This window comes from Mastacembelus armatus, chromosome 4 (assembly GCF_900324485.2).
Source record: "Mastacembelus armatus chromosome 4, fMasArm1.2, whole genome shotgun sequence".
Lineage (NCBI taxonomy): Eukaryota > Metazoa > Chordata > Actinopteri > Synbranchiformes > Mastacembelidae > Mastacembelus > Mastacembelus armatus.
Genome location: NC_046636.1, coordinates 12,824,177 through 12,837,315, shown reverse-complemented (window position 1 = coordinate 12,837,315; position 13,139 = coordinate 12,824,177). Strand labels below are relative to the sequence as shown.

At 40.9% G+C, this 13,139-nt stretch overlaps 1 protein-coding gene across 10 annotated transcripts in view; it reads left to right on the top strand.

Moving 5' to 3' along the window:
* The first annotated feature begins 948 nt into the window (after positions 1-948).
* LOC113139970 (epidermal growth factor receptor substrate 15-like 1) overlaps positions 949-13,139 on the top strand; it is a 71,370-nt gene continuing 59,179 nt past the window's right edge. For all 10 annotated transcript variants that reach the window (XM_026323630.2, XM_026323634.2, XM_026323631.2 and 7 more), the window contains exons 1-9: positions 949-1,023; positions 1,895-1,936; positions 2,078-2,167; positions 5,127-5,174; positions 5,917-6,012; positions 6,571-6,639; positions 8,173-8,298; positions 9,381-9,440; positions 9,523-9,765. In XM_026323630.2, the coding sequence (XP_026179415.1) occupies positions 997-1,023; positions 1,895-1,936; positions 2,078-2,167; positions 5,127-5,174; positions 5,917-6,012; positions 6,571-6,639; positions 8,173-8,298; positions 9,381-9,440; positions 9,523-9,765 (801 nt within the window). In that variant the 5' untranslated portion in view covers positions 949-996. The remainder of the gene's footprint in view (positions 1,024-1,894; positions 1,937-2,077; positions 2,168-5,126; positions 5,175-5,916; positions 6,013-6,570; positions 6,640-8,172; positions 8,299-9,380; positions 9,441-9,522; positions 9,766-13,139) is intronic.

Here is a 13,139-nt window from a genome sequence, read left to right as displayed (position 1 = left end):
AGTGGCTAGAGGAGAGAGAAAAGAACAGCAACAATAAACAAGAAATAGACACTGCAGGTTGGTGGGGCCAGTAACTGCACATCAACGATATACAGCTCCAGGACCGGGGACACCTGCAGAAGGTACAGAGAGAGAGGGAAAGAGCACAATCGAGGGGAGAGAGAGAGCATAAAGTTAATGACTTTAATTGGTGGAATATACATGTGAGGAGGGAGTAGAGGAAGAGAGGGGAAGGGAGGGGAGGGGTAAGTATTCAGACCCTTTGCAGAGATGTTTCTACATTTAGATTGTGGTTCGTCAGTGGTAAATTAAATTGATTGGACATTATTTGAAAAGGCACACATTCCTCTATAGAAGTTGGCAACCGTTATGAGAGCATAAACCAATATTGGTCGACACAGAGCTGGCGAAGGCTACAAAAAGTGTCTGCTGCGCTGTAAGTTATCAGGACAACAGTGGCTTCCATAATACTCAAATGGAAGAGGTTTGGCACAACTAGGACTCTTTCACGAGCTGGTCGGCTGACCAAACTGAGCAATCATGGGAGAAGGGCCTTAGTAAGAGAGGTGATTAAGAACCTGATGGTCACTCAGACTGAGCTCCAGGGATCCTGTATGGAGATGGGACAAAGTTCCAGAAGGACAAATGTTACTTCAGCCCTCCACCAACCTCGGCCTGATGGCAGGGTGGCTAGACAGAAGCTTCTCCTCAGTGTAAAACACATGAAAGCCACTTGGGGTTTTCAAAAAAGCACCTGAAGGACTTTTAGACTGTGAGGAACAAGATTCTCTGCCTAAATTATAAGTGCAACATTTTGTTTTATGTATTATGTTTTGTTTTATGTATTATTATGTATTGAAGAATATGTAGGAAACCTAAAATGATCAGATGTTCTTGACTGAGGTTTCGGGAACGCGTTGTGCTCCGTGTGTGTCCGCTAGGTGGAGTGTTGCCTCGGAGAAGGAGGGTGGGTGCGTTCCCGCAGCAACAGGGAAGATGGCAGCTCTCACATCTCTCACCCAGGTAAAGATGCAGCAATTTATAACTCTACACTTTAACTTAAAGTCTAGATAATTGATAGCATGACACAATATGTCTCATTCATGGCATTGACTTTTAATTGTACTGTGAGCTAAACATGAGCTCGCTTTGAAATGCAGCTAGAAAAAAGGCAGTCAGCTGGTCGTATAAGGCCTAACGTTATTGCAGCAGCGTTACCGTTAGGTAGCGGGCTTGTTAGCTTCAGCTGTTACTAGCTAGCATAAAACAATCGTCATAGAGACTGTTTAGAAATTTTGTGGGACAGGCTCGTAAGCGTACGTTTATATGAAAATATGTCAGAAACTGTGAAAATGTCCGGTGTCGAAGTTAGCCAACCTTGAGCTAGTTTAGCCTTGATTACATGTAATGAGTGTAGATGGGGATTGCTTGAGGCTACAAATGAGGCTAACAGGGCCTGAGCTTTGATTAATGATGGTAAGTTGGCTGTCTGGCCCTAATGTTGCAGTTCACTACGTTACCTAGTGGCAATGTAACGTCGATAATCATTGACCTTTGCCTGCTGTAGTTGTAACATTGTAGCTATATAATATGGCATTGCAATTAGTTTGTGAGATCCCTAAGATAAGGTGAACCTTTATTTGTCACAGAACAGGGAAATTCGGGAATGTTGCAGCAGCAAAAGATAAAACATATTATAAAAATAGCGGTAATAAAAATAAAGAAAAACCAACAAGGTATTCACATCCTTGTTATTGATTGTGCAAAGCTTAGACGACCCGTCAGAAAAACGACATTAGTGAACCTAATTCCCGGGCTAGCGAGTTGAATATATTGCTTATATATGAAATGAAGTGAGAAGCTTCAATGTAATAGCATTCTCTTTCTCCCTCAGTTGTCAAGTGGGAACCCTGTATATGAGAGCTTTTACAGACAGGTAAGGAGATGATCCAAAGCAAAGCACTGAAAAACTGCAACCCTAACACGTTTGAAAGAAACTTTTCGTGTTTGGGAAAGAGACAATGAATGAAAGGAAGTAATTACCACAATGCAGACGTTTGTGTGTGTTTGCTCCAAGGTGGATCCTGGGAATACTGGGAGAGTAGGGCCAACAGAGGCTGCTGTGTTCTTAAAAAAGTCTGGACTACCTGACATTACTCTGGGAAAGGTAGGTAGTGGCAAAAGTTACACTGTTTCTCTGTAGTAAATGGTGTAACTTTGAGCTGGAGAGGAATACTTCATACAGCAGCTTATTGTTCTTACTGTAACTGTACAAAAGGCTATTAATGTCTAGTTGTAAACTATCCAGAAGAGTGAAAGCTTCTAAGACTCAATTCCATTTTATTTTTCTAGCACCAAATCATAATAAAAATCATGTCAAGGCACTTTACAAAAACCCAACAAATCCCTTATGAGAATAAAGCACTTAGCGACAGTGGGGAGGAAAAACTCCCTTTAACGGAAGAAACCTCCAGCAGAACCAGGCTCAGTTTGGGCAGCCATCTGCCTTGACCAGTTGGGGTAAGTGGATAGAGGAAATAACAAAAATAATTATCAACAAATAAACAATGTGCAGGTTGGTGGGTAGGTACATGTACAGGTGCAGGTACATCAGCAGTATACAGCTCCAGGACCAGGGACACCTGCAGAAGGAACAGACAGAGGACAGAGAGAGAGAGAGAGGGAGCACACACTATGGGAGAGAGAAAGCAGAAAGTTATTAACATTCAGTGGTGATGTCTAGATGTGATCGGGGGAAGAGAGGAGCTCCGTGCATGATGGGAAGTCCTTAGGCTGTCTAGGCCTAGAGCAGCATAACTAAGGGATGGTTCAGCATCATGTAACCCACCCTAACTATAAGCTTTGTCGAAGTTGAAGGTTTCTGCCTCCCGAACCCAGACTGGGAGCTGGTTCCATAGGAGAGGAGCTTAGCTAAAGGCTCTCCCTCCTTTTCTTCTTTTTGAAACTCTGGGAACCACAAGGAGACCTGTGCTCTGACAGCGAAGTGCTCTATTGCGATGATATGGTACTATGAGGTCTTTAAGGTATGGAGGAGCTTGTCGTGAAGGATTTTGTATGTGAGAAGGATTTTACAGGCAGCTAGTGAAGATAAGCTAATATAGGGGAGATATGAATGCTCTCGCTAGTTTTTGTCAGAACTCTGGCTGCAACATTCTGGATTACTGGATCGTTTTTATGGAGTTAATTGGACATCCTGATAATAATGAGTTACAGTAATCTGTCCTTGAAGTAACAAATTCATGGACTAGTTTTTCTGCTTCTTTTTGAGACAGGATGTTCCTAATTTTGGCAATATTGCGCAAGTGAAATAAGACAGTTCTAGAAAATACAGTTACATCTCCGAGTTAAAAGTCACAGTACCAGTTAGAGCCAGTTGTCGCTATAATGTTCTTCTTTAAAAAATTAAGGAAACACATTCATATTTTGCTTTCTCCTCTAATTTGCTCCGTGTGTTTGTGCATGTGTGAAGCATGGCTATGCCACACTGTACAGGGACACAAGAGAATAAAAGTCATGGTGCAGGACAGTGAATTACATATAAGATGTGCTTGCTTTGTGCATTTCTTTTTGGGAGGATGGGAGTTGCAGCTCTGCAAAATGAAGAGAAGCACTGGCTATAACATGGAAGTCTGTGCGACCCTTCAAATATACGTGCCCCCATCACCATCTGATCCACCACCCAACTAGTCATGCCTAATAATGAGGCACCATAATGTTCATCGCATTGTCTCTAGACTGTTTCAGACTTGTCACCTGTGCTCAGTGTGAACCAGCTTTCATCTATGAAGAGAATGGGCACCAGTGGCGAACCTGCCAAATCTGGAATTCTCTCATGAATGCCAGTTGAACTACATGATGCTGGGCTGTGAGCACACGTCATAGTGGAGTCAGTCACTCATCCCACCCTGGTTCTCAGAGTTTGGTCAGAAACATGTACATTAGTAGCCTGCTGAAGGTCATTTTATACAGCTCTCACAGTGCTCCTCCTGTTTCTTCATAACAGCGCACTGTTGGTTTTATCTTTCCTAATACACTGTAGAAATCTCATACAACCAACAACCCTTCCCAGCTAATGAGGAATATTTGTGATAGTGCCTTTTGTTCTCCAAAATTTGTACACAGGATCATCCACTATATAATACAAAACTTCCAGTTCAAACCTCAATAAAGATATCTAAACAAAGAAACTGCGACGTCCTTATCTGATCACATAATAGAAAAACTAAAAGAAGGCAGCACCACTAAAATTGATTAATTATATAAAATGTGACTTTCACTTTTCTCTGCTTTTGCCATTTTCATCTCTACAACAGCTCACTGTGCATTACTAGACCCAACTAATCAGTAAATATGTTTGTTGACAACTATTTTAATAACGACAATAATAATAATGATTTTATTGATTAGCTGTTGCAGCCCTAGCTCAGGACTAGAGTCACCAGAAAACTCCTGGTATCATGTTCTGTTTATTTATAAGAACCATTATGTGTAGTTTTTTTTACTTTCTTTTACAGGCTTGTGAATTTAAGATAACAATTTAACACCTCTTAATCATATGTTGGGTAATTGTAGTAATGGTCGTTGAAGTAGTAGACTGTCTGGCATTCAATCATATTTTATACATTGATTGGCCACTTACTGATGTGAGGAAATGAAGAAATACAGAAGCAGTTGAACTTCTCTCACAAGGTCTATTTTATTTTTCACTTTATGTTGTTAGTAGAATATATTAAATGTGATCTGAGCTTTCAAAAGTGTACACTGCTAATCAGATAAGGCGCTGTAGCATAAAGCTGTGTAGAAGTATGGAACTAGTGGAAGACTGCTGGCCCCATCCCACATTGCCCTGCTAGTTACTTACTTGCTAATGGTTAAAAGTGGTTTTACATGGGTGACTCCAAATTACATTGGTTTGGATACATTTATGAAACTGCTGCTAAGTTCAAGATGAGTCATCAGAAATGTTTTTGTTTCACTGACAAAAAAGAGGCATTTTAATATAAAATACTCAAAATGTAACAAGATCAACAACTAGCGCAGGAGCTAACAATTTTATGTTTTAATATCTGTGTCTTTAAAGCTGTGTTTTGTGTGTTGTGTTTCAGATTTGGGATCTGGCTGATCCTGATGGCAAAGGGTATCTGGACAAACAGGTGGGGAACAGATTTTTTTATCCAATGCTATCGCTTTGATGAAAAGTGAAAATCACAATTGATATCATGTGTGTTTTAACTACGATGAACAGAGACAATACCCATAGAACATTTTTCAGGCATGGTGGCAAGAGGATGATAGAGGTTTTGTCCATATGCACTAAGATTTTTCATAACTTATTTGTGTACAACACAAGACTTTTGGTTGGTAATGTTCTTGTAAAGGTCGTGTTAAACAAGGAAGTGTTGATAAGATGTATGTATTTTACACAAATAACTGTCCAAGCTACCAACTAGTTAACTATCAAATAAGTTACAACAATCAATCATTTAAAAAAAAAAATATATATATGGGATAAAGATAAAATCCACATAATGAAATATATCAAATAAGAAAATTATAATAAACTCAAGTTGGTGAGAACTTTAACACTCCAACAGCTGAACTTTATCACTGCATTAAGTCTTGAATAGGTCTAATAAAAATATTTGTACATATAAATATTTTAACAAATACAAGTAAAATGATTGTTAGAAATACGTCAGAATTTGGTTTGTTTTTGTTATAAAATAATTTTTGAGCACTAACATTAGCTCTCTTTTGCGGATTCACTGATTCAGCTCTTGCAGTCATTATCAGTTATGGACATTCAGTACTTTATAAAAGGTCCAGATTCAGGTAAAGTTCTAGCAACAGTTGACATACAAATCTACTGACTCTGGGGTTTGTTTTTCCTCTCAGGGGTTTTATGTAGCTCTGCGTCTGGTGGCCTGTGCTCAGAGTGGTCAGGACGTAAGTCTGTCCAGTCTCAACCTCACAGTCCCTCCCCCCAAGTTTGTGAGTATGACTTCATCATTATTGCTCAAATCTACATATTCTTGGTATAAAAAAGCTAATGTTTTTTGATGGATTGAATATAATTATTCACACATTTATACAGTCCATTATTATACTCACCATTTATTATGTACAGTATACCCCTGCGAAGTCATGGTTCCGAGTTTGCAGCCTCCAGTCGTTCGTGGGTCTTTCCTCAGATCCTAACAAGTAATTGTTTAGCGGAAATCGCCGCAATTTCACAGAAACCACAAATATCCTCTGCAGTTTTTTATGGCTTTTTTTCGTGGCAATATATAATTTTTCATGTGTTTTAACACTAAATTTAAAATATATAATTTACTAATTTAGGCCGCATTTTGACTACATCCAAAATTTGTGGTTTTTCACAATTCGCAGGTGCTCTAGGAGCGTAACCCGAATTTCTGGGATTTTCTGTATCTAACAAAACTTCTGTAATTTCATGTTATGTTAAAGTTAAACTTTATATGAGAAGCAGAGAATGACAGAAGGTACATGGTTAATTGCAATGTGACAACTATCTTTGTCTGATTTTAGAAGGACACCAGCAGCCCATCTTTAAGCTTCACAGTGTCTGCCACCACTGAATTACATTGGGCTGTGAGGGTATGTTCAAACACACACACACACACACACACACACACACACACACACACACACACACACACACACAGACTTAAACACACAGGCCTTATAAGAATATCAAAATGTTTCACATTCTCAGAAAGAAAATTCAAATAAATTCATATCCCAAGTCCTGTTTATTTTTTAGATCTAAATACCACTTTACCACAGATACTGTTAAATAGTGACTAGATATATAAGATCAATTATGAATATTCATTATATGTTGAAGTATGTATTGAAAACATTATGTGAACCTTTTGGAATTACCTGGTTTTCTGCATTAATTTGCCATAAAATATGATCTGATCTTCATCTAAGTCACATCAATAGACAAACACAATTTGCTTATAATAAGCTGATAACACACAAAAACAAGAGGAGTTTTAGACCATTCCTCTGGGATTACAGAACTGCTTCAGATCAGACACATTTGTAGGACATCTGGTGTGAAGGGCTCTCTTGAGGTCATTACACAGCATTACACAGCATCTCTGTGGGGTTCAGGTCTGGCCTCTGACTCGGCCACTCCAAAAGGCTCATTTTCTTTTTCTCAAGTTATTTTGGGGTGGACTTACTTTGATGCTTTGGGTCATTGTCCTTCTGCATCACCCATCTTCTATCCCTGACATTATTCTGTAGCATATTTTGGTATTTATTGGAATTGGAATTAAATGGTATTAATTTTCCCCTTGATGCTGGCCAATAGTCCAGGCCCTGAGGCAGCAAAGCAAGCTCAGCGATGTACCTTTGGTATTGGTAAGCTGTGCCCTTTTTGCACCCTATATAGTGCTAAATATTTTTCTCAAACAATTTCGACTGTTGTTTCATCAGTTCACAAAACATTTTTCCAGTAGTGTTGATTGCCAAGGAGCTCTTTGCAAAACTTCAGGCATGCAGCAAGACAGGCAGCAAGACAGGCAAGACGATACACAGGAGCTGTGTTACTTTCACACTGTAAAATGTTCTGTATTTTAGATTTGCTAGTTCTCTGAAGAATCCAAAACTCTGGTGTACTTAATCTCCGAACTTCATACATTTACACTTTTTTTCAGTGAAAAAGTGTAAATGTATGAAGTTCGGAGAAAAAAAGAAGGATGCCTTAAACCCTGCTAGCTTTGTTAATTAAAAAATGATACAGTTACTATTCAATGTTTCCTAGACAATAAAGCACCAAAACCCCATATGTTCAAACATTCTCCTGCATATATTGTTGATCTTAACCATTCTTCTGGATAGTATACCCTCCACATGCCCTTTTAAGTAGGTTTCTACTAATTCTTCTGTTACAGATACAACAGGGAGAGTACTTGGAATCTTAAATTAAATATATTCTATTTCCCAACTCAGAAACCTGGTATTGTTTTATGGCTATAATATAGCAGTATAGCAAATGTCAGTCAGTTTTTACAAATACTCTTCCTTTAGGTCTGCAGATAGAGTCAGGTTCAGTCAAGCCAACCTATACACATCAGACATTCCAGATAACTAGTGCGTGTATGTTTTCCTTTATAGCCTGAGGAGAAGAGTAAATTTGATGGGATTTTTGAAAGTTTGGTTCCAGTTAATGGCCTGCTGTCAGGAGAGAAGGTCAAACCAGTCCTAATCAACTCCAAGTTGCCCCTGGATGTCCTTGGAAAGGTATTGATTTAAATTGTGGTTTCTTATATTGAGTCTTAAAAGTATTGTCAGTGGTTCTGATGGACAATGGTTGAAGTTCTGAACAGTATCTCACACCTCAGAGTTCATGAATGTGCTTTGCCACAACAGTGACACTAGTGACCAGGGGAAGGAAACGTGTCAGAATCCTTCATGTTGGCTACTTGTGTGTAACTTTGACTCAGTAAATTTTAAACTTAACCTTTCACAGTCAGTAAGAATAACAGTGTAGGCTAAGTTTACATACTGGCAGTTCAGCTGAGTGTCTGTGAAAAAGCTGATTTTAGCAAACAGGTAAATGTGACATGGGTAATGTAATTTGTTAACACAACGTTATCACAACGAACCTACTTGCACAACATATTGACTAATGGTTTTCAGTGGAACATAGCAAAGAAAGAACAACCTCTGTGTGCCATCATGCCTTTCAAATCCTAGAGCTATATCTGTTTGCACAGGTCTTCAAATTGGCCTGGTTGTAGCTTCAGTTTGTAGCTGAGTTTTCAATTCTGTTGTTTTGATTTGTTCTCTTCAGTTGTTTAGCTGTGTAGACTGTAACTGGAAATGGATTTTGTTTTATTAATTAGCTCTTCGTCATGGTTCTACAGTGAAGTTATGAATCTCCAAATCTATCTTTAGCTTGCTTACCCCTCCCTGTTATGCTGCACAAGCCTTTTGCTGATTGACTTAAACTGGCTCCAATTGTTTTCTTGACAATTACAGAGCAAGGTTTGTACACAACCATCTGGGCTTTGTAGAGCACACAGAATGGAAAGCCAGGAGGAGGAATTAAGCTTTTGGGAACGATGGTTAACTAGACCGAACTGTTCAAATGAGAATTTAATATGTTGTGTTTCCCCAAAAACATGAAGTAACATGAATATCATTGTGCCCAGTATAATAGTTTTTCACAGATTAGATATGACATAATATATTTCTGAAGAATGTGCTTTTTTTGCTAAGTAGATTTGTAGTGAAGAAATGTAATCTTAAAAATTTTACTTACTCAGGGAATTTTGAATGACTTCATTAACTTCATTGTCATGCTTAATTTATGCTGTAAGGTTTGGGACCTGAGTGACATAGATAAAGATGGTCATCTGGACAAAGATGAGTTTGCAGTGGTAAGTGTTATCTGTCTGAGCAGCAAGTGGATTTCCTGTAAATGCCATTAGTATGTATTAATAACCAGATGTACTCTCCTAGGCCATGCATCTGGTCTACCGAGCCCTGGAGAAGGAGCCTGTTCCTGCACTTCTCCCCTCTGCCCTTGTTCCCCCATCTAAAAGGAAGAAGGGTCTGGGCTCAGTAGCGGGTTCTGTGCCTGGACTGCCTGCAAGCCCTCCACCACCAAAAGACTCACTTCGCTCCACACCCTCCCATGGAAGCATGAACTCACTCAACAGCACCGGCAGTCTGTCACCCAAACATACACTCAAGTCTGGACAGGTAATACATTGTGCACCAATGTACGCCTATGCTTAGGTTCCCATAGATCCTGGAAAACTGGTCTAAAGATTTCCAGATTTTCGTGGCAGGTTGAGGAGTTGAAATGCTTTGAATGTCTCACAAAGTCACGGGCTTTTGTAGACAGTGTGGACTTGCTGAAAATACAAAGCTCAGATAAAATCATTTGAAATTTGAAAATGCAAACTTAAATTTTGGCTAAAACATAACAAATGTTCACATTTAAATATTCCACCTCCTGCAAGATAATTGCTTTCACAATCAGCATCACTCCTCTAAACCAAAACACATGGATAATGTTAAGTTAACAAGTAAACACATTTTTTTTTAAGGATGGTGTTTTTGCAAGCTTCTTTTGCCTGCAGATATGCAAGACTTGCAATGTGAGTAGTGCATGTTAGTTGGAGCTTATTAATTGGGAGCTGTGTGTGTTTGTGAATTGTATATGTGAGCAGCTGTTCCTATTTTTTAGTAAGCTAAAGTCTTGGTAATATTTATCACAGGTTAAGCCTCTGGGGTCTGAGGGGGTTTTGGGGCCCTGGACAAATTTTGACATGCCCTGACATTTGTGCTTTTTTCAGTTGCTTTTAAACATATTAATGTCTAGTCTGATAACACAAGACTTCACAAGACTCTGGAGACCTGCATGTTGTAGGCTAAAGTGTTTACTTCACAGTGTTGTGAAAGTCATCTTGTTCACTCATTCACAGTAAACAATACACTGATTTAAATTTTCTAAGACACTTTTTGTCCAGAAAGGCCATATGCAAGAAGGTGTGTCTCAGGATGAATAGTCATGTGATTTACCTGAGAAGACAAAAGACGCACTGAACGACCAGACAAAGACGCGCATAATGGGCCTTTCAGTCAATGTAGATGGGACGGATTAGTGCAGCACAATACAAAACAATGAGGAGCCAAACATTCGTCATTTGAGTTAAAATCAGTGTTTTTACTCTGAGGACAAACTAAACCATTTGTCTCTGTGTGGAATATAAGAAGCGCTTCTTCACGTCCGTGACGCGGCATCATCCAAACGTGCAGAAAAAGTGAGTAAATTCTATGATGAAGTTTGACGTTGTATGTCATTTCTTGGGGGCGTGCACATATTTATCTGGTTCACCTGAGATTATTTACATGTGAACAGTGAACAGAGTACAAGGTGGGGTCGCATTACCTTAAGCAGGGACACCCAGACTTCCTTTTTTCTGGTCATTTCCTCTAGCTCTTCCGGGGGTACACTGAGGCATTCCCAGGCCAGCCGAGAGACATAGTCCTTCCAGAGTGTCCTTGATCTTCCACGGATCCTCCGCCCATTGGCACATGCCCGGAACACCTCCCCAGGGAGGCGCCCGGGGGCATCCGGAACAGATGCCCGAGCCACCTCAGCTGGCTCCTCTCAATGTGGAGGAGTAGAGCCACTGCTCTACTCTGGGCTCCTCACGGGTGACTGAACTCCTCACCCTATTTCTAAGGGAGCGCCCATTCTTCTGGAGGAAGCTCATTTCAGCTTATATCTGAGTTCTTGTCCTTTTGGTTGTGATCCAAAGCTCATGACCGTAGGTGAGAGTAGGAACGTAGCTCCTACGTAGATATAAAGAGCTTCGCTTTTCAGCTTAATTCCTTCTTCGCCATAAGTGACAGGTACATTGACTACATTGCTGCTGCCGATGCACCGATTCGTCTGCCAATCTCACGTTCCATCCTTACCTCATTTGTGAACGTGATCCCCAGATACTTAAACTCCTCCACCTGAGGCAGGATCTCTCTCCTGACCTGGAGATGACAAGCCACCTTTTTCCGGTTGAGAACCATGGCCTCGGACTTGGATGTGCTGATTCTCATCCCAGCCCCTTCACACTCCGTTGCAAACCACCCCGGTGCATGCTGAAGGCCCTTACTCAATGGAGCCAACAGGACAACATCATCTGCAAACAGAGATGAAATTCTGTGGTCTCTGAAATTGACTCCCTCCAGCCCCTTGCTGCGCCTAGAGATTCTGTTCATAAAAATAATGAACAGAACCGGTGACAAAGGGCAGCCCTGCTGGAGTCCAACATGCACTGGGAACAGGTCTGGACTTACTGCCGGAATGCATTAGTGTGGTGGAGGAAATCCTTGAAGTATTCCTTCCACCATCTGACAATGCCCCCATTTGAGGTGAGCAGCTCCCCACCTCCGCTGTAAACTGAGTTGGCATAGCACTGCTTCCCCCTCCTGAGATGCCGACCGGTTTGCCAGAATTTCCTCGAGGCCGAACGATAGTCCTCAATGGCCTCACCAAACTCCTCCCAGATCCGAGTTTTTGCCACCGCCCGGACTGCAACATGCTTGGCCTGCAGGTACTCATCAGCTGCCTCAGGAGTCCCACAAGCCAGCCAGACTCGATAGGACTCCTTATTCAGCTTGACGGCATCCCTTACTTCTGTTGTCCACCACCGGGTTCGGGGATTGCCGCTGCAACAGGCACCAGAGACCTTATGACCACAGCTGCATCGATAGTGGAGGTGGAGAACATGGTCCATTTGGAGTCAATATCCCCAACCTCCCTTGGGATCTGGTTGAAGCTCTCTTCGAGGTGGGAGTTAAAGACCTCCCTGGCATAGGGTTCAGCCAAACACTCCCAACAGACCCTCATAGTATGATCAAGTCTGTCCAGGACATACAGCCGAAGGTCAGGTGACACGACCACAAAGCAGATCATCGTCCTCTGGCCTAGGATGCCCTGGTGCCATGTACACTGATCTGATCAGTGTATAGATCGGGCAGGCCGTTCCTCCCAATCACGGCCCTCCAAATTTCACTGTTGCTGCCCACGTGAGCAGAATGACTGAGTCCCCAGTTGGAGCACCTTCCAGCACCCTTTCCAGACACTCCAAAAAGGCCAGGTACTCTGTACTGCTGCTCGACCCATAGGCCTAATTTTCTCTGATACCTCAGGGTCAATATGCAAAGGTCTCTCTCTCTCTCATACACACACTATAATATGCTGATATTGTCCATATAAAACTCCATATAATAGTCAGAAGTTTTCTATGCACAGGTCTTCCCAACAGGGGAAACCACCAACCATCAAGAATGCATGATTATATAGTGTCGTGGCTGTGCAGTCAAAAATGCCGTTATAATGGCAGTCAATGGGGCAAAAACATCCACGAACAGTAAATTAGTCAGAAAAAATTAAAATCCGATGCTGCACAAAAACTAACAATGCATCAAAATCAATGTTGTAACTAATCTTTGACATATCCAAGACATATCCAAAAAAATCCAGTCCACAATCACTTTGAAAGTAAGCCAAGTTCTGTGTTTTTCCCCAAATCTGTGACATCACTTATGAAATTGGAATTTAACCC